The sequence below is a fragment of the Acinonyx jubatus genome, chromosome B1, assembly GCF_027475565.1.
Source record: "Acinonyx jubatus isolate Ajub_Pintada_27869175 chromosome B1, VMU_Ajub_asm_v1.0, whole genome shotgun sequence".
In the NCBI taxonomy this organism is placed as follows: domain Eukaryota; kingdom Metazoa; phylum Chordata; class Mammalia; order Carnivora; family Felidae; genus Acinonyx; species Acinonyx jubatus.
In genome coordinates this window covers 143,238,678-143,261,240 of record NC_069382.1, presented here as the reverse complement: position 1 = coordinate 143,261,240, position 22,563 = coordinate 143,238,678, and the positions used below count along the sequence as shown (strand labels likewise).

General features: G+C 32.7%; 1 protein-coding gene across 8 annotated transcripts in view; it reads right to left on the bottom strand.

Annotated features, from left to right (window-relative positions):
- The window catches only part of ANKRD17 (ankyrin repeat domain 17), a 162,840-nt gene that overhangs the window by 90,940 nt on the left and 49,337 nt on the right, over positions 1-22,563 (bottom strand). Inside the window, exon 1 of one of the 8 annotated variants that reach the window (XM_053217256.1) lies at positions 3,889-4,251. The exons of the other annotated variants lie outside the window; for them this stretch is intronic. Within the exon in view, the coding sequence (XP_053073231.1) occupies positions 3,889-3,891 (3 nt within the window). The 5' untranslated portion in view covers positions 3,892-4,251. Of the gene's footprint in view, positions 1-3,888; positions 4,252-22,563 lie in introns of those variants that run through there. 8 annotated transcript variants of the gene reach the window in all.

The window sequence follows — 22,563 nt, the reverse complement described above, 5'->3', positions numbered from 1 at the left end:
TGAACCTGACTAAAAATAAATTTAGCTTTCAAAAAATCTATTAAGAAAACACTGACTTATTCCTACACTGTTTCATTCATACTCATCTATCCATCTAATAAATTTTAGTTAAGATCTAGGAATAGCTAAGAATTGGTGATATAATGGTCAGCATAGCACTGGTGTCACAGAGCTAATATAAAACATGACTTTTTTTCTTAAGCTTCAAAGTACTTATCTGCCTACAACAACTCGGTATGAAATCACAATTCAATATGAAATTTTTATGAATATTAATTATAAACTTTATAAACTGAACAAATATGAATGTTTAAAGTAAGTAAAATTATATGGAATTCTCAAATCTAGATTTTGTAAGTAGTTTTTCTACAATAGAATTAAAGTTACAGATTTTTTAAAACTTTACCCAAATTCAAAATATCAATAGTACAATGCATTTTAATTATAAGTTATTATAACCTGTCTCCAGTATTTATCATTATCCATCAGTCAGAAAAACAGCCTTAGAATAAAATGATTCTTATGAAATGGCTTTAAAATGTATATGCAGATATACATACTCATTCTCAGATGCAAACATACACAGTCATAACCTGGTAAAATCTGAACATTCCAAGAATGTAAAGTGTAGAAACTTTATAAGGAGAGTTGTTAATAAGAGAATTAAAAATCAGATTGATATCAGACTCCCCAAATACAACTGAAGATGCTAGAAGAAAATTGTGCAATTTAAAGCTCTAAAGCACAGGGGAACCTGGATGGCTCAATCGGTTAAGCGTCCGACTTCAGCATAGGTCATGATCTCATGGTCTGTGGATTGGGGCCCCGCGTCAAACTCTCTGCTGACAACTCAGAGCCTGGAACCTGCTTTGGATTCTGTGTCTGCCTCTCTCTCTCTGTCCCTCCCCTGCTCACACTCACGCGTGTGCTCTCTCTCTCAAAAATGAATAAATGCTAAAAAAGATTTTTTTTAAAGTTTTGAAGCAAAACTACTTTGAAAGTAAAATTCTAAACTGTAGAATAATTTTTTTAGATATGCAAATTGAAAGCTTTAAAATGACAAATATTTCTAACTTTAGAGAATGTATGCCTTCAACAACAAAAATGAATACAAGAAAAGGACAGCCCTGGTAATCATTAACACTAAGCAGCTGGAAAAGAAACTAGTATAATACAACCTATCTTTATCATCTCAGGTTGGTTGTTAATAAGTGATTCCTTAAAGTCAGAAAAGTGAAAACATATTATAACATAAACATATTACTAAAATATCAGTTTAAAAAATAGGAAAGCCAAGACTGAATGATATAATGCCAAAAACCTATGTTCAGCAAAGAAAGCAACTAATTAAAAGTACGGTTTAATTTAACTCAATGCCTGCTGAAAAAGAGAAATGAAACACATAGTTTTCAAAGTGGGAAGGAAACAAAATACAGAAAACTTGATAAATACGTCTAAAGATAAGGGGCAGCAGGTTGGGGTGGGATGGGGAATGACAATAAAAGACATCTTTATAATAACCATCAATAGGAGGAAAAAGACCAAAGACCAAAACACCAAGTTAATAGAAAAGCAAGTGGGAAAGTTTCTCTTATTTGAAAAAATGACAAACAGAATAGGAATTAAAACAAAACAAAATAAAAAAACCTCAACTATATGCTATCATGAGAGCTATAATTTTTAGTCATAAGGCTAAAAACAGAAGCATGAAAAAGTAAGCCCAGTCAAAGGTACTATTAATATCAAAGAACTCAAGGGCAAAAGCATTAAATGGAAAAAGGATATTTTATAATGATAATAGATTTAATACACCAGAGTGTGTAATAGCCAAACTTCTATGTGCCTAACAATATAACATTGAAATATATAAAGTAAAAATACTAGAAATAAAAGCAACTAGAAAATTCACACAACTTAGTGGGATACTTTCCACATAATCTATGTCAGAAAATGAGGAGAGCAAGATTATGCAAGGATATGGAGGATTCAGAAATAGAATTAATGAATTATACTTATATATCATAGTGAATACAGAACCTGGTATATCATGAACAGAGAATACAGTCTTTGAAAGCAAACAAAAGCCTGACCATACCTTAAAGAAAGGAAAAATCTCAAAAGATTAAAAAAATAATAATAATACAGGTTACATTCTTGGCCCATAAAGCTAACAGAAACTAAAATTTAACAATAAAGGACACTTAAAAATTAAAAAGAAAAAAAAATCTCAGAATACAGACAAAATAAAAATTAAAATTGTAAGCATATTATTTCCTATGGGATTTGGCCATAACTGTCCTTATAGAAAAAATGTAGTCTTAAAAATCTTCAAAAATAAAATCCAAGTCAAAATGTATCAGTATAATTTATAATGATAATGGAAATGAAGAAATTAAGAAGAGATACAGAAGTAATTAATAAAGCCAGTAACTGCTTCTTAGGTAGGTCTAGCATAAAAGAGACAAGCCTTTGGCAATTCGATTATAGAAAATAATAGGGAAAAAAAAAACATGAGTCATTAGAATCGGAAAACTAAGAAAAACTATAAATCAAGAAACATGAAAATCTAAACAAAATGGATGGTTTTCTAGGAAAAGGAATAATCAAAACTAACTCAAGAAAAGGTAGAAACATAATAGAATATATCAACAGAAGATATCTTAAAGGTAGTCATAGATCTACCCTTTAGATGGAACAGAGCATTATGATATTATTTACAAAGCCCAGGAAAGAGATGGGAAAACTCCCTAGCTCATAAGCATAAAAACTCTAGTAGCAAACCTGAGCAGAAATAGCAAAATAACTAAACAAAACAAAAACTTAATGAAACACATCATTAGTAAATTAAATTCAGCAGTTGTGTCATACAACACATACAAGAAAGGGTTGATAAAGAAAATACTAAGAAATACAACTCACTTTAAGTACAGAAATAGTGATCTTCCCCTGCCTACAATGCTTTTTGTTCATGACTTAATTCATACTTTACCTTCTCAGATTGTACTACCAAAGAAAGTACCAGCCTCATCTCTCTACCACACCACTATCCGTATTTTCTGCACAGTACCATCACAGCCTAAAATTATCTTATTCTTGGATATCTGTTAATTAGTTCTCTTCTCCAATTAAAGAAAGACAAGAACCATTCAGATTTAGCACTATCAACAGTGTGTGCCAAAGTTCCTAGTATAATGCAATATCCAAATAAATACTTGCTCAGTAACAGTTAAAAATTGAAAACATCATAACCAGTAGGTAGATGTATCAATGTAATGCACTACATTAAAATTTAGAAGTGAAAAGAATATATATCATCTCAACAAGAACACATAATAACACACGATATTCATTACCATGAAAATACTTGTTAAGTCAAGAAGGAAACTTTTGTTCCTGATAACGTGCTCTACCAGAAATGTCAGCCACATATAAATGTAAAAGTTTAAAAATTGGAAAGGATTCCATCAGGAAAGATGCCCAAATCAGAGCTAGTAGTAAACAGATCTGGAAACCTAACCAATGCAATATGACCAGAAAAAAAACAAAATAAACAAAAAATCCCCTAAACACATACAATACTGAAAAAAAGGAAACAACAAAATGCCATCATTTGCAGAAAATATAATCATCCTTCTGGAAATTTCAAGAGAATCCATTGAAAACTAAGTACTTGGTAAGATGAACACACAAAAATCAATAGATTTCCTACATATTAGCAATAACCAATTGAAAAACAACATGTAAACTGGAAGAAAAGATGTAATTCACAATAACAACAAAAACTACCTAGGAATAAACCTAACAAGAAAAGTCTAAGACCTACATCAAAAAACCATAAAACTTTACTAAAGGACATAAAAGAACACCTAAAGAAATGGAGAGGCATACCATGTTCTTGGATGGGAAGATTCAATAGTGTAAAGATGTCAATTCTCCCCAAATTAATCTGTAAATTCAATGCACTTCCAATCAAAATCCCAAAGGGATTTTTAATGGAACTTGACATGTTGATTCTAAAGTTCATCTGGAAGAGAAAATACACAGAAATTGCCAAAAATTTTTTGAAAAAGACAATGGGCAGGGATTCCCTATCAGGCGTTAAATGTAAAATGAAATTAATTAAAACAATGGAGTATTAAATCCAGAACACACATATTTTGGACTTTTAAATATGATATAAGTGGTATCTCAAGTCAGTGGGGGTAAAAGATATATTGTTCAATAAATTATTTGGGGAAAATGGTTAGGAAACTGGTAAAAAGTTAGGTCCCTATCACAGAATGAAATATATACATACATATATATATATATATATATATATATATATATATATATCAGATTATATTATATATATATATATATAATTCTAGGTTTTACTTATATATCAGATTATATTATATATATGTATAATTCCAGATAATATATATATATTATTCCAGATGAATTAAAATCTACTACAAACATAAATAAAACTAAAGAAGTTACAGAAAAAAATATATGAGACTAAAACTAATATAAGAAGGCTTTTCTGGAAAGACACAAAACCGAGAAGCTAGGAAAGAAAAGAATGATAGATTTTGACACCATAAAAATGAAAAATCTAAAGATTCCACAGACATGTGACTGATTGAGAAAGTATTATAAAATATGATGTATATATTATAAACAGAATTATAAAGAAATCCTAAAATCTCAGTAAGAAAATGACAAATCCCACAATGGGCAAAACGGTGTAAGTAGGCAATTTATGGCAGAAATAGCAATCAGTAAATATGCAAAATTTCACTGGGATTCAGGTAAATGAAAATTAAAATGAGGCAATTTTCATCCACTGACAGATAATGTCTAATGTTTTACAGGATAATTTGGCAGAATGTATAATCAACATTTAAAAATGTGATTTTCCTTTTAAGAATTTAGTTTACAGAAATACTTGTACATGTAAAAAACATGTACAAGGATGTTCATCACAGTATTGACTATAACAGAAAACAACTATAAGTAATCCACATGCCAATCAACAGAACGATTAATTTAGTTGCAGAATAAAGCAGATCTAGATATAAAGTCCTATACTACAACTATCTAATGCACATTTCCTGCTCGTTCTGTCCCTTCACTTTTCATCTTTTTACCTTTTAATTAATTACCTTCATTAAACCTATCAATAGTGACATTTTCCCCCAATTTGTTTATTATCTTTTGAATATCAGTTGCTTGGGCAAGGACCCTATTTTTTTTCCTTGCTAGTTTTAAACAGTAAATACTTAAAAACATGTACCGAATGAATATATGGTTATCAATCCAGAAAGATACCCAAATTACACTAAGTGAAAAATGTAAGCCACAGAAAAGCAAACATGGTATGTATCCATCTAAGTTGATTTTAAAACCAAAACATATGCATGTGTAAAATACAAACAAAAAATTTCAAGATGTAGAAACCCAATTTATTAACAGTCGTAACTGAAGATTGAAATCAATGAGAGAATTTTTTTACTTGATTGTACCCTTCTATCTTGCTTACCTTAAAAGAAAAAAAAGATGATGTAATTTCCTAGTGTGTGATTTTGGCAAATAAGAAAAAAACTACTTCAGATCTTTAAAGAAAAATATCAGGAATAACCCAACCATCTCTACATAATTCTAACAAAAATCCCAAAAGAGCTATCATAACAATCTGTATTATTTTCAGATACAAAGAATTAACCTGATATATATAATTCATTTTTAAGTATGTACATACAACCTAATTATTTTTAAATGAATGAAAAAAATCAGGCATCAAAATCAAATCATAGTAAGTTTCAGTTAAAGCAACTGCTTATTTCTCAAGAGAAGCAAAATCAGAAAAATATACATTCTCTTCATTCTTTTCCCTCTGTATTCAATGAAGTTTTTATGAAAGTCGGGTTTACTGAAGTATAATTCAGAATAAAAGTCACCTTTTTAGTTGTACAAATCTATGAATTTTCACAAATACATAGTTATGTAATTATCATCACAATCACGATAAGTCTTTCTTAGCACTCAAATATTTCTCTTGCCCCTTTGTAGGCTCAATTCCTTATAACTACCCTCTGCTACTAGCAACCATGTTTCCTGTTACTTTCAGTGTTTCTTTTCCAGAATGAAATGGAATCATCCAGACTTCTAACTGCAGCTTTCACAAAATGTATAATGCCTTTGAGATTCACTGATGCTACAGCATGCAACAGTAGTTCATTCCTTTTTAGTGCTGGATAGCACTCCATCATATGGAGGTACCACAATTTGTAAATTCACTGGCTAATGAACATTTGAGTACAAGGTTCATGTGAGCATGTTTTAATTTATCTTGGGTACATACATAAAATGGTTATGTCACATGATAACTCTATATTTAAATTTGTAAGAAACTGACAGACTTTTCCAAATGGTAACAGCTTTTTGCTTTTGTACCTGCACTGTTGGAGTTCTGGCTGCTCTGACTTCTCACTAACATTTGGTACCATCAGTTTTTTCCTTTCTTTTATTCCTCCTATTTTCCTAGGATGAAGTTACATTGTGATTTTACTCTGCAATTCCTTAATGGTTAATGATATTGAGCATCCTTCCCTCTGCTTATTCGCCATTGGTGTATTTCTTCAATAAAAGATCTGTTAAGAACATTCCCCCCCCCCTTTTTTTTGGTTGTTTCCTCATTATCGAGTTGTAAAAATTCTTACTATACTCTGAATACAAATCCTTTATCAGACACATGGTTTGCAAATACTTTCTCCAGGCTGATGGCTTATCTTTTCATTTTCTTTTCAGTATATTTTAAAGAACATAAGTTTTGAAATGTGATAAAATCCAAATTATAATTTTCTCTTTTATGTTTGCATTGTTTGTGCCTTAAAGTTTTGTTTAACCCAAGGTCACAAAGATTTTCTGTTATTTTCCAGAAGTTTTATTGTTCTAACTTTTATACCTAGGATTATGATCCAATTCAAGTTAATTTTTGTATAAAGTGCAAGGAATGAGTTGAACTTCCTTCCATAAAAAGATATCTAAATGTTTCAGCACAATTCATTGAGAAGACTACATTTTCTCTATTGAGAGGAAAGGTGCCTTGGCGCCTTTGTCAAAAATCAAGTTGATCACACACAGATCTTCTCTAGACTCTATTCTGTTCTATTAATCTACGTGTCTATCCTTTCATCAATATTACACTGTCTTAGTTAAGACAGCTTTATAGTTAAGTCTTGAAATCCTTCAACTATATTCTTTACAAAATTGTTTTCACTATTCTAGGGTCTTTTTCTTTATAGTTATCAGAAAGTTGTCAATTTCTACTAAAAACAAAAACAAAACTAAAAAGCTCTGATAGGATTCTGAATGAGATTATGTCAAAGTCTACAGGCCATATTGGGGGGATGAGTGGGATGGAATTTACATGTTAACAGTACCGAGTCTTTCAAACCATAAATATAGTATATATGTTTTCATTTATTTAGATCACCTTCAATTTCTCTCATGAATGTTTTGTAGTTTTTAGCACATAAATAATATACATGGTTTTGTTTTCCCTTTTTTTTAAGTTTTTAAAAATATTTTATTTATTTTTGAGAGACAGACAGAGACAGAGAGAGAGCATGAGCTGGGAAGGGGCAGAGAAAGGAGACACAGAATCTGAGCTGTCAGCACAGAGCCTGTGCAGGGCTCAAACTCACCAGCCGTGAAATCATGACCTGAGACGAAGGATGCTTAAAGACTGGGCCACCCAGGCGCCTAAGTTTTGTTTATTCTTAAGTGTTGCATTTTTCTTGGTCTTATTTTGATATGTTTTAAAATTTTCATTTTTGAAATGTTCATACTTAATATACAGAATTATGAGACCTTGTTTAAACTCACTGATTAGTTCTATTATCTTTTTTTGTAGGTTCCATCAGATTTTGTACATAGACGGTCATGTCATTTACCAATAAAAGATGTTTTATTTCATTCTTTCCTATATTTGTGCTGGGTTGTGGTTGTTGCTGTTGTTTTGTTTTTTTTTTAAGTTACCTGACTAGGATCTCCAGTACTATGGTGAGTAGGAATGATAAGATGGACATCTCTGTCTTGTTCTCAATCTTAGGGGAAAAGTATTCAATCTCACCATTTAGTATGATGACATAAGCTGTAGATTTTTTATAAATTCACTTTATCAGAACTAAGAAAGTTCTCTTAATATTCCTAGTTTACTGACAGTGTTTTTTTTTTTTTTATTAACGCAAGTTTAATTTTATCAAACTCTTTTTCTGTATCTGTTGAGATTGTAAAATGATTTTTCTTCTTGAATGTGTTAATATAGTGAATTACATTGATTGGCTAGCAAATGCTAAATGAATTTTGCATATACACACCATCTGTTCATGTTGTATAAACTTGTTTATATATTGCTAGATTCTATTTGCTAATATTTTATTAGGATTTTGCATCTAGGGTCATAATACATATTGGTCTATAATTTTATTTTTTTATAATGTCTGCTTAGGAAGGTATTGGGATGTAATCATTCATCATCTATTTTCTGGAAAAGCTAGTATAGAAGTGGAATTATTTCTTCCTTTAATGTTTCAAAAAATTCACAGATGAAGCCATTTGGACATGAAGTTTTCTTTGCTGGAATGTTTTAAATTAGAAATATTTCTCTCTTAGATAATATTCAGGTTATGCATTCTTGAGTGAAACCTGATAGTCTGTTTTCCACAGAATTTGTCCATTTCACCTGAGTTAAATTGGGTGGCAAAGTTATTCATAATAGTCCCTTTTAATTAACTTTTCAATGTATAAGGGTGGGATTTGTGGTAATGTCCCTTTTTTCAACTGCTGATATGGGTAACCTGTGTGTCTATCTGTCTTGCTTCCTTCCCAATCAGTGTTGATTAAAGCTTTATCATAATGATCCTTTCAAAGAACCAAACTCAGTTTTACTTTCATTGTTTTTGGTTTTAATTTCATTGATTTCGATTTTTATCTTTATACTGCTTGCCTTGATCTTATTCTTTCCATAGTTCTTTTTTTAATAAGTTTTTTTAATGTTTATTTATTTTTGAGAGAGACACTGAGTGTGAGTGGGGTAGGGGTAGAGAGAGGGACAGAGACAGAGACAGAATCTACAGCAAGCTCCAGGCTCTGAGCTGTCAGCACAGAGCCTGACATGGGGCCTGGACCCACGAACCATGAGATCATGACCTGAGCCTGAGCAATGCTTAACCGACTGAGCTACCCAGGAGCCCCTTTTTATAGTTCTTAATGTAGGACTTTCAATTATTGATTTGAAAACTTTTTTTAAAAAATAAGCATTTAATATTATAAATTTCCCTCTAAGAACTGCTTTAACTGCATACCACAAACTCAGGTATACTTCACTCAATTCAAAATATCTTCTCATTCTTTATGTGGCCCCTCCTTTGACCCATGCATTATTTTTAAGATGTGCTGTTTAATTTCCATATATCTGGGGATCTTCCAGAAGTCTATTTTTTATTTTAAGCTTAATTCCATTATGGTCAAAGAACCTTTTTAACCAAAATAAAAATATTTTTGAAGTTCACAGAAATAAAGTTAATGTAAAGATAACTGACAAAAGGGCATAATGCACCAAAACCATATGCTTAAAAATGGTTAAAATGGTAAACTGTTATGTATATTTTACCATAAAAAAGGGCAAAATAATTGCAAATTTTGCTCTCCAAATTTTACATCAAATTTAAGAAGGAATTTAAAAAGTAAATTAAAAAGACAGATTGCTGCTATAAATATTTCCTTTGAATTCAACAAAGAGAAAAAACATGAATGCTCCATTCCAAGAATCCCAAAATTTGAAAGGTGTAATAAAGATAACCTAGTCAAAATGAGAACCTATATTCATGGTTATATCTTGAACACTTGTATCTTTTTCTAACGCTGAAGTTTTACATTTATTAACATCTACCCACTCTAATTCTATCATTTTGTTATTCTCTATTACACCTGTACCTAACTGCATTTTAAGACCCTAAACCTTTCCACTTTCATTCAGTCTATCTGTGTTCTTATGATCATTTTTCAGTTCACAATTAAATGTGCCCATTATCTCAACTATTTTTTTTTCTTTTTTTTTTTCCCAAGTATTTTCTAATCAGGCCCTTTTGAGCTTCTCTTCCTTGCCCAAATCATTTAAATACGATACGTCCTCTCCATTCAAACTTCAGCCTTTTTAACTAACTTATACAAGCAAGGTAATGTCATCTATAAACACAAATTTTAAATATGACCTATTCTACTGATAACTTTGAAATATTTCTCTCTCTCAAACAGACTTCTCTGCTGAGCGTCAGTTCTCTATTATCTAAATTGCTAGATATTTTTCTGGATGTGCTATAGATACCTCAACTTACATATCTTAATCTATTATCTTTTGTTTCTCTTCCCCATCTCCAAAAAAAGAGAGCTCTTCTTCCTCCAGGATTTTTTCCTCAGAGGAAAGTATAGAGCCTTGCCTTTACTATCTTCACCTTCTCATTGGCTCCACTGATCAATAAAATACCCTAGAGGAGGCAGCAAAGCAGATTTCTAACAGACCCTCATTACCCATATAAACGACCGAACTTTTCTTAAACTTCATATATATTATGTTTAATATATATAAATTTCATATATATAATATCCAAAACTGAATCAAGCTCAAATAATAAGAGTCAGATTTCCAAATATTCCAATTCCCTTTAAAATAAAAGTCAGATCTTATTCTTTTGCTCAAAACTGTCCAATGGTTCCCATTTCATTTAAATCAATGCCGAGTCTTTATACTATCTCAAAATGGCAAAGATTATTATGTTTCAGTCACTTACATAACCCAAGCTCCAAAGAACAGGATAGGTACTCAATAAAATATTTGTTAAATGAATAATTTCCAAGGCTGGATGAAATCTAAGAGGAGAGAATTTTTTTCATCTTTTTTTTTTTTAAGTTTATTTATTTATTTTTAGAGAACAGAAAGGAGGGGCAGAGAAAGGGAAAGACAGAATCTCAAATAGGCTCCATGCTGTCAGCACAGAGCCCGACTTAGAGCTTGAACTCATGAACCATGAGATCATGATCTGAGCAGAGATCAAGAGTTGGATGCTTAACTGACTGAGCTATCCAGGTGCCCCAGAAAAGAATATTCTTGACACACCAAACAATAATGAGCACAAATAACATTAAAACACTAGATACTAGATACTTGGTCACTCAAACTGTTATAAGTATATATGTACCATATTTGATAAATTTCAGTAATTACCAAAACAGATCATTGTTATTACAACAAATACTGTTCTCTACCCAACAATTTTGTTTTATCTAAGAATAGTATCTATATCTAGGACATAAATAAAGTAAATATAAAATTCACATGCCAATCTTTTCAAGGCAAAGAAAAGTAACAAGAATAAAAATGCATTCTTGGTCTTCAATTCTAAATGTTGATGTTATTATAAAGAAGACTTTTAAAACTTTTTAAAAACTACCCAGTAAATGCTTTCATTGTGGAGTCAAAAATAGCTAGATAGCAGAAAACTGAAAATCCTAAGTGTCTTAAAGGTATAGATGTCTCTGGCTTGAGATACAACCTTCATATACAGCTGTGTTAGTACTTTATCTCGCATCTTAAATTGAAGGGGAAGAGGTGCTTTGGAAAACAGTGCTAATGACCCAAAACACTGATGGAGTGTTAAAGACATTAATGTCAAAGGTATATGTGAAGAATCATAATAAAACTATTTTATAAAATGTCAGACTAGACAAGAACTAATATTTTTCACACTTTATAAAATAAGTAGACATTTAAATAGTTCCTTTATATCTTAAAGTTTATATTTAAGTGCTTATTATACTAGATCCCTTATTTAGCACCTGACCTCAAGGACCATTTCCAAGGACTGAAATATATTAAGAGCTTTCCATAACTAAATTTGTGGGGGGTTTTTTGTTTGTTGTTTTTGGCACAGGCAGATAAAATGCTCACAGAATTATTCAAATGGCCCCTGAAAAATCAAGTTATCGGTAAATAACTCTTATTTTGGAATAATTTCACTAGACATAAATAAAATCGCAATCATGAAAATACATGTTCAAGGGAATTCATCATAACTTGCCCTGGCTTGGTTTCTCCACTGATATCTTACTTTTTTAATTCACTGATTTTGTTATCTACTGGCAGACAGGAAGCAGTGGGCACACACAGTTTGAGTCACATAGTGTTTCCACAAAAAACTTGTCTTCATCCTAAGGAAAGAGTTATTTTGTAGTTGGTTTAAGCAAATATGATATTAAAAGATTAAAAATTAATTATCATTTGCATTATTGAAAGAATCTCATGGGGAAATTAATAGACACTGTTAAGTTAATTAATTTGGACATAAGTCTCAATTATAGATCAGTAACTCCTGGTTGGTAGGGTCCATGTCTGGGTATATGTCTACGTCATCTCAATTTCCACCAAGTTCTTTATACATCAAAGGTCATATGTAAATGCTTGTTAAATTTAAAATAAAAGCATATTTTATTTCTGCATTTAAAATGTTTGAAATAAGTGAAACAAGTTTAATATTCAATTTTCAGAAGGAGATCTATAAACATTCTCTGACTCAAATGTTCTGTTTGCTGCTTATTTAGAACTCAGGATATATTCTGAATAGCACCAACTGAGCCACCAACTCCCCACCGATCACTCTAAATTAAGCAGCTCTGAAAAAGTACTTTGATCATGTGCTGCGAATATATCCCATATACATTAAGATTTCTTGTGGTAGAAGGTGGGAAAGAAGATACTATACAAATACCATTCAAGTCTTATATTCCGATGGTGATATAGTGAATACTGTTTTACATCATGTAATGTTTATAGCAATACAGACAATTGTGCTGTAATGCAATAAATGCATCCTGACAAACCTCCCATTCTGCAAACAGCACATTAAAATAACATGGCTCAGGGAAAAAGAGAACCGGGGACATTTAAAACTTATGCAACTGTAATCAAAACATTAACAAAAGCAAATAACAATTGTAATAAAAATACTGGCATGCTTGAAAAGACATATTAAGTTCCCACAAATAAGGGACTAATACAGTAAATATGTGGTAACATTTAAAAGAAGAGAATCCTGTAACAATCACTTTCAAGAGAAAACAATTAACCAAACTGAGCCAACACACAGAAATTCAGGTGAATGAGCATCTCATTAAACATATTATTTACTCTTTGACTTGATGTATTCAACTGTGTTAGTATACTTGGCATTCAGCTCCTGTTATCTAGTGATACAAAACCTAAAAATATTGGGAAAAACTGTATGAACCAATGTAACTTCAGAGTTCTACTGCCATCATTACCCTAACATTAGAGTGTATATATATTCACACACACATATATATATATGTGTATGTGTGTGTGTGTGTATAGTCTAAATCAAAACATTTTTTAAACTATCCCAGAAAAACAAGTATAAACTCGAAGTATCCTAAGCTAACTGAAACATACGGGCACTTCATATACCCACTAATTGTATATAAGCATTTGCTTTATAGAAACCTTGAACAGAGGGGTGCCTCGATGGCTCAGTCAGTTAAGTGTCTGGCTCTTGATTTCAGCTCAGGTCATGATCTCATGGTTCCTAGGAATAAGCCACAGAGCCGGTTTGGAATTCTCTCTCAAAATAAATAAATAAACACTAAAACAAATAATCCAGTGAAGAAATGGGCAGAAGACATGAATAGACACTTTCCCAAAGAAGACATCCAGATGGCCAAGAGACACATGAAAAGATGCTCAATGTCATTCATCATCAGGGAAATACAAATCAAAACCACACTGAGATACCACCTCATACCGGTCAGAACGGCGAAAATGAACAAATCAGGAAACTACAGATGCTGGCGAGAATGTGGAGAAACAGGAACCCTCTTGCACTGTTGGGAATGCAAACTGGTAAAGCTGCTCTGGAAAACAGTGTGGAGGTTCTTCAAAAAATTAAAAATAGAACTACCCTATGACCCATAGCACTACTAGGAATTTACCCAAGGGATACAGGAGTGCTGATGCATAGGGGCACTTGTACCCCAATGTTTATACCAGCATTGATGAATGGATAAAGAAGATGTGGTTTATATATACAATGGAATACTACTTGGCAATGAGAGAGAATGAAATCTTGCCATTTGCAGCAACACGGATGGAACTGGAAGGAATTATGCTGAGTGAAATAAGTCAGGCAGAGAAAGACAGATATCATATGTTTTCACTCATATGTGGATCTTGAGAAACTTAACAGACCATGGGGGAAGGGAAGGGGAAAAAAATAGTTACAGAGAAGGGAGGGAGGCAAACCACAAGAGACTCTTAAATACAGAGAACAAACTGAGGGTGGATGCGGGGGTGGGGGAGAGGGGAAAGTGGGTGATGGGCACTGAGGAGGGCACTTGTTGCGATGAGCCCTGGGTATTGTATGTAAGCCAATATGACAATAAATTATATTAAAAATAATAATAAAATAAAATAAAACCTTCAATGGAGTTTTACTAAAATATCACCAATTTTGTCTATCACCTAGTGTCATAATAATAAAATAATGTGAACTATCATTTAATTAGTAACAAAAATACATAAGTCTATATACTGAAACTCTTAAATTATCCAAACACATTATTTAGTTTCTCACTGCAAATGAAAAATCTCATTTGGTACATTGCAAATGTATACCAAATTAACTGAACAGCCATCAGGAATGCTTCGTTTGATAAAGAGTTAAATTATTTAAGGACAGATCTATTTGACAAACAAAAACTCAAGAATTCCTATGAAATGTGGCTGTCTACATGGCATACTGACAAAATAGCTTTAAAATATATGTATAATTTCATCAAAAATCCATATTTTTGTAAAAGAAATGGACTAACTGGAATGCTGCCAGTCACATAATTAAACACTATACCTCAAGAATAATCTGTTAGTATAAAAAAGTCTAGTATCAGAAAAAAAAGATAATTTACTTTAGTATACTACACCCTCACCCCAAGTCACAAAGATTAAACCAAAATTATAAAATGCCTTTTGTTGGATATCTGATCTCCACCACACATCCCCCAACAAAATCAAAGCCATTCTTTACTTTCAAAATAATACTGAACACATATTCTCCATGAATTACATAATAAATTAGATGAATCACAAACAAAACATTATATAAATATTAGGAATTGTGAAGATTAAACATCCTGTTTAAGGAAGGTAACCTAAAACTTGTACTATATAAAAAGATACACAAGAATTTGAAGAGTTCATCATTAAAAAACTCAGGGTGCCTGGGTGGCTCAGTGGGTTAAGCAGCCAACTTCGGCTCAGGTCATGATCTTGCGGTCCGTGAGTTCGAGCCCCACGTCGGGCTCTGTGCTGACAGCTCAGAGCCTGGAGCCTGTTTCAGATTCTGTGTCTCCCTCTCTCTCTGACCCTCCCCCGTTCATGCTCTGTCTCTCTCTGTCTCAAAAATAAATAAACGTTAAAAAAAAAAATTTTTTTTTAAATAAAAAACTTAACATGTAACTCCTCTTCCCTAGGAGCAAATTCAAGAGAAAGTGGCTGTAGCACATTTTAAAAACTCCCCAGTCTTTTCCCAAAATATCTCATTCTAGTCTTGGCTGCATTTGCCTCAAATTATGCCTCGAGATTATTACAGAAGTCATCCCCATGCCTGCCCCGGGCCCTTTCCCACAGACTGCAGAATAAATAATATAGTCTATGTGTTGGGAAGTGGGGGAGGGAGGGTATAAAAGAGACAAGGAAAGTAAAAGAAAAAAACAGAAATAGAAACCCAGAAGGACAAAGAGAAGTCAGGCTCCCAGACACCTCCTGGCAAGAAGTCTTCTAGTTAACTGAAGAAAACACGGTCTCAATTTCCCATTATCTTACACAAATACCCGCATTAAGTCTACCTCTTCTAATGCCTTAACATTAACTAGAAGCATAACCCAGGAATTCAGAATTACAGTTCCCTCTCTCTGTAATTCACCAAGATTTTCAAATGGCTAGCTTCTTCTCAACATTCAGGTTTCTGCCTAGATCCATCAATTCTCAGAGTGGTATTTTCTGTCTATATGAATATCTCCTCCTCTCTGCTATAGTCTACCCCATCACCTTGGCTTTATGTTTTAATACTACTGATGACTATACATCGTATTATTTATTTTCTAGTCAAATTGTACATTCAGTCTTTCCAACTGACTTTCCATGAAAGTAGGAACTTCATCTTTTTCACTGCTGTAATCTAAGCCAAGAACAGTGCACAAGAGTCAATAAACATTTGCTGAATGACTATTATACCACCAAAGATATTTAACTGTGACAAGACCTTTATTTGGGGACTAAAATACATATCTATGCCTCCTATATTTTTTGTCTCCTTAAAAGTTTTTGACAACACAGCGTATCTATAAAGTGTATCTTTTGCATTTAGAGGAGAACTATTGCAATGAAAACTTTTATTGGTTTAGTATGTATCCTTTTTGAAGCCAGAAAAACATCAAACACCAAAATGTTCTCATGCTGAGATTTACATATATTTTAAATCCATCATGAATTTCAGAATTCAAAAAAAGAACCACAGAAGAACTTTTGTCTCTATCTGCATTAATCATGGAATAGAATAGTTTGGATTACAAAATAAATAAATAGAGAAGGAACACTTTTCTCCAGATTATCTAAATATTGAAAAAATCTACCATGACAGACTATGGAATCTCCCCATCTGAGATTTTTTAGAAAGTACCAGCAATTCAAAGATCTGTCTCCATCTAGCATTCAAATAAAGAAGCAATTTTACTTCCTTGGTATTTTGGACTACATCATCTGTGTCCCCTCAGGGACCCTGTGTTCTCAGGGTCCAAGATGGAGCCCCACATTGGGCTCTGCGTTAACAGCATGAAACCTGCTTGGGATTCTCTCTGTTCCTCTGCTACTCACTCATGTGATCTTGCTCTCTCAAAATAAACATTAAAAATTGTGCACATTCTTTAAAAAAATAAAAAAACAAAGAAATTTCTGTTGTTTAATAAGGCACCCAGTCTATGTTACTTCGTTATAACAGCCCAAATTGACTAAGACACTTGGAGAGTTTACGGGCACACTGCTTTAAATTCTCTTTATCCACAGTCTTACAGCAATGATTCTCAACTTTAGCTGTACATTAGAATGAACAACAACAAAAAAGAGTACTAATGTCTTCCAAGGGGACAAAGATAATTTAGTCCATAACGCCAAGGAAGTAAAATTGCTTCTTTATTCCACTGGATGGAAACCGACCTTTGAATTGGCTGGTACTTTCTAAAAAATCTCAGATGGGGAGATTCCATAGTCGGTCATGGTAGACTTTTTCAATATTCACATAATCTGGAGAGAAGTGTTTCTTCTCTCTTTATTTTGTAATCCAAACCATTCCATAACTGATGCAGAAAGAGACAAAAGGTCTTCGGTGTTTCTTGTTTTGGATTCTAAAACTCGTGATAGACTAAAAAACATATGTAAATCTCTGTAAGCATGAGAACATTTTGGTGTTTGATGCTTTTCTGGCTTCAAAAAGGATACATACTAAACCAATATAAATTTTCATTGCAAAAGTATTCCTCGAAATGCAAAAGATACACTTTGCTGTGTTGTCAAAAACTTTTTTAAGGAGATGAAAATTATAGGAAGCATAGATATGTATGCCTGTGACTTAATCACTCTGGGGTATGGTTTGGGCATAAATATTTTTTTAAGCACCCTAGGTGATACTAATGCAAAACCAAGGTTAAACTACAGCTTAATAGATAAAAATTAATAGCTATATCATGAAAATCATTTTATTATATGAAGATAAAAATAACTTCTTTTCATTGAAAGGCATTTAATCATTCTGCCTATTATCTTTTGTTTATATTCAAAATTAGTCAAACATTTCATAAGTTACATAAAAGACACCAGAACCTTTCTTTCTCATGCTTTCTCTCAGGTATTACACAAACACTTCAAGATACCTATAATGTACTCAGCATTATGCTAGATACTGATGAAGAAAAGAGAATCCTGCACTCTTACAATCAGGCATCAATCTCTAGATTTCAGATGTCCCCATCTCAACTACCAATCTCTCCTTTCCATCATTCTCTCCTTTCCATCAAAGGATAGACTATATAGGAGTACAACTCAATGCCAAATGTATACCTTTTGGGTACTAGTGTTCAAGTTTAATTATAGGTTTTCTGGATATCAAGCTCTGTTTTTACTCAAGGATTATTCACAGAATTTAGTCAATCCTAGTTAAAGAAAATAAATTCATTCTGCAAAGAATAGATATCCTGGAATAGGGTATGTTCTCAGTAATTAATCATCTATTTAATGGCCGTAGGGAAAAAAGTTAAGATTCTTATCACATAATATATAATTCAAAATAAATTCTAGCAAGATTTGATATAGATGAATATTATCTAACCTCCAAAAGGAAAAGGATTTTTCTAAGTATAAGAGAAATTAATCACAAAAAAGATACATGTATATAAAAGTTCTGCAAAAAATACCTTTAACAAAAAAATATAAATTAAATTCAGAAAAAAAAAATTTCTATCAGATTTGACGAAGATTCACAACAATACATAAAGATGGTCTCAAAAAAAAAAGTCACATTTCCATTAGCAAAATGGCTACAGGATATTTTGAAAACTTTTTTCCAATTGAAAAACTGGAAGTAACCCAGATATCCAACAATATAAACACACAGTAAGGGGCACCTAGGTGGCTCAGTGGGTTTAGTGTCCAACTCGATTTCAGATCAGGTCATGATCCCAGAGTAGTAAGATAAAGCCCCACGTCGGGTTCCATGCCAAACACTTAGCCTGCTTGGGATTCTCTCTCTCCCTCCCTCCCTCTCTCTCTCTCTCTCTCTTCCTCTGCCCTTCTCCCCCACTCACTCTTTCTTAGAAAAATACCCCCCCCCACACACACACACAGTAAATTATATTGTCAACCCAAAATATTAGGTCATCACCAAAAGGATTATTTTCAAAAAAAAAAATTAATAAAACAGGAAAAAGTTCAAGACATAAAATTTTTAGTCTAGTAAAAACAATTCAGATGTGAACATACAGGCTACAATACAAATAATAAAATATCTGTGTTTCTCTTTTACGTTTCAAGAGTTTACAAAATAAATTCAATACTTTACAATGAATATGCATTAATGTAATTAAAAGAAAGGTTTCAAAGTCTATATCCCTTGATCTAGAAAATCTACCAGAAGTTTTCTGAAATCTAGAAGAAAACAGAAAAATAATCACTGCAGTATTACTTATAATAACCAAAATAAAAATAAAAATAAATTCGACACATTTTCTAAATTGATACTTCCAGCACAAATTGAAAGAACACAGAAAAATATAAATAATGTGTGAGGGAGAAAAAAATCAAGATATATAATATTTTTAAACAATATGATCCCAATTTGTCAAAAATGTGCAAATCTGTATTTGCATAAAGAATGGACTAAAAGAGGGGCGCCTGGGTGGCTCAATCGGTTAAGCGTCTGACTTCGGCTCAAGTCATGATCTCATGGTTTGTGAGTCTGAGCCCTGCCTCGGACTCTGTGCTGACAGTCAGCTCAGAGCCTGGAGCCTACTTCAGATTCTGTGTCTCCCCCCCCCCCCCTCCCTGCCCCTCACTGGCTCTCACTGGCTCTCTCTCTCTCAAAAATAAATAAATGTTAAAAAAAAAAATTTTTTTTAAAGAAAAAGAAATGGACTACAAGGAAATATATCAGAAAATAACACTGTTCATTTATCTTTCTTTGAAACATTCTATAACTTCTAAGTCTTCTAGGAGATTTTATTATAATTAATGAAGTTTTCCATCCCATTCCTAAAGAGCTGACAATAGAGTCATTAGTAATAACCTGAAACGCTTTATTTTAAATTACTTCAAAATGCATTCACTTTTCTAAACATAGTCAGTTGAGAGGAATTTTTGGAATTTTTAACAAAAAATGTTTACGGCTTCTTAAAATGTACCATGAAATATGAAACATAAGCATTTTAGATGTGCTATACAAACATGGTATACTGGCAGTCATCTGTTGCAGAAGCATCTACAATGGAACTGCCAATGACACTCTATCTATTGAGTACATATTGCCTACATTTATTGAGTAAATGACATTACAAGTAAATAGATGAGGACTAGAAAGACTGTAAGATGTGGCACTGTGTTAAGAATGAAAGATATTCCATTGCAAATTTGCCAGAGCTTATTCAGTCTACTTAACATAATTCTTTCCACAACCCCGCAGTTTAAATACAGTGACTGTATGTTTTACCATCGTAACAAGGTAACTGGTACCTAACTGGGCTTCCCATCTCTTTTCAAACAATGGACAACAGACAAAAAGGATATGATAACGAAAAAGAAACAAAGAAGGGAACTCTACTACCTTCCCATCGTTTTGCCACATCCAGCACTATTTGAGGAAAACAAAGCAAAGAACTGCTGAAGTCCTACTTCGCTCAGGAGACAAAGATTAGAGACTGCAGAAGCTAAGAAAAGTTAGTATGTGTGAGGCAAAAAAACAAACAAACAAACAAAAAAAAACGAAAAAAAAACTGGAGAGAAGAATTGAGAAAATAACTACTAGGGAGCTGTAAGTGAAACAACTGTAGGAGCTCCTACAGGATTGGGATACATCCATATCCAACCAGCCAGACAGGGATTTCATTGAAAACATGAGGTATTTGGTAGAGATTCCAGCAAGGCCACATATAAAAGGGCTACTCTAGTGTACAGGCTACTAGAAAGATGCCGTAACAATGCTTCAAAATCTCAAAAAAAAAAAAGGTGAGAGAAAGACAATACCATATGATTTCACTCATATGTGGAATTTAAGAAACAAAACAAACGAGAAGGAAAAAAAAAAAAAAGAGAGAAACCAAGAAACAGGCTCTTAACTATATAGAGAACTGATGGTTACTAGAGGAGAGGTGGTTGGGAGGAAGGGTGAAATGAGTGATGTGGATTAAAGAGTACACTTATGTGATGAGCACCTAGTAATGTACAGGATTATTGAATCACTATATTATATACCTAAAACTAATATAACACTGTGTGTTTACTGGAATTAAAAGCAAAAATTTAATGAAAATAAATAAATATTTAAATTAAAAGAATTTTTTTAAAAGAAAGATGGGTAAAAATAAAAAGAATAAAGTTGATTCACAAGTCACTTAACTGCTAGCCCAAAATAAATTCAATACTCTATAAAGAAGGACAATAACATTCAGACATTCAACAATGCAGTATCAAATTATCCAGCATCAAATAAAAATTACTCGAACTGCAAAGTAGCAAGAAAATATGTCTCATAACTAGGGAAGAAACACATAAATAGAAATGGAGCTTTAAATAAAGACAGGCATGGAATTAGCAGACAAGTACTTCTAAGCCCTTTTATAAACGCTCAACAATTCAAAGAAAAACATGAACATGAAATGAAATTTATAAAAATAAGGGATCAAATAGTATTTCCACAGCTGAAAAAAACAGTGTGTGTTATTAGATTTCAATGGATGACAATGCAGAAAAAAGGACCAGTGAACCTGAGATAGAGCAATAGAAATTATCCAAACTCAAGCATGAAGACAAATAAGGCTGAAAAAAATATAAAGAGGCCACATTACCTTTAAGAGAATACAATATAGGGACACCTGAGTGGCTGTGTCAATTGAGCATCTGACTTCAGCTCAGGTCACATCTCGTGGTTCGTGAGTTCAAGCCCCACATCTGGCTTACTGCTGTCAATGCAGAGCCGACTTCGGATCCCTGTTCCCCTTTCTCTCTGCCCCTCCCCTGCTCATGCTCATTTTCTCAAAAATGAATAAACATTTGTTTTTTTAAACAAAGAGACAGACACAATACAATATAGTATGTAACTGAAATCCAAGGAAAAAAGGAGGGTAGAAAAAATATTTGAAGAAATAATGCCTAGAAGGTCTCAAAGTTTAAACACAAAAACATCAATTCACAAATCTAATAACCTCAACAAATTTCAAGCAGGATAAATGCAAAGAAAACTGAACTAAGGCATGTCACAATAAAACTATTGAAAATCAGGGGCACCTGAGTGGCTCAGTCGGTTAAGCATCCAACTTCAGCTCAGGTCATGATCTCAGTTCGTGAGTTCAAGCCCCACATCAAACTCTCTGCTGCCAGCACAAAGCCTGCTTCAGATCCTCTGTCCCCCTCTTTCTGTCCCTCCCTCCCTCCCTCTCTCAAAAATAAACACTAAAAAAAAAAAAAAAAAAAAACTACTGAAAATCAATAATAAAGAAAAAATACTAAAACAGCCAGAAATAATGGAAGCCAACAAGATCTACCTATCTTGGGATGGAATGTTGAAGAGAAAATAAAATTGGAAGCTCCCCATCCCCCCAAAACAAAAACAAAAACCACTTCCAGTTGTGAGTCAAGAGAGTAACCCAGCAGCAGCCAGGAGCTTCCTGTCAGTAACCATGTTTTCA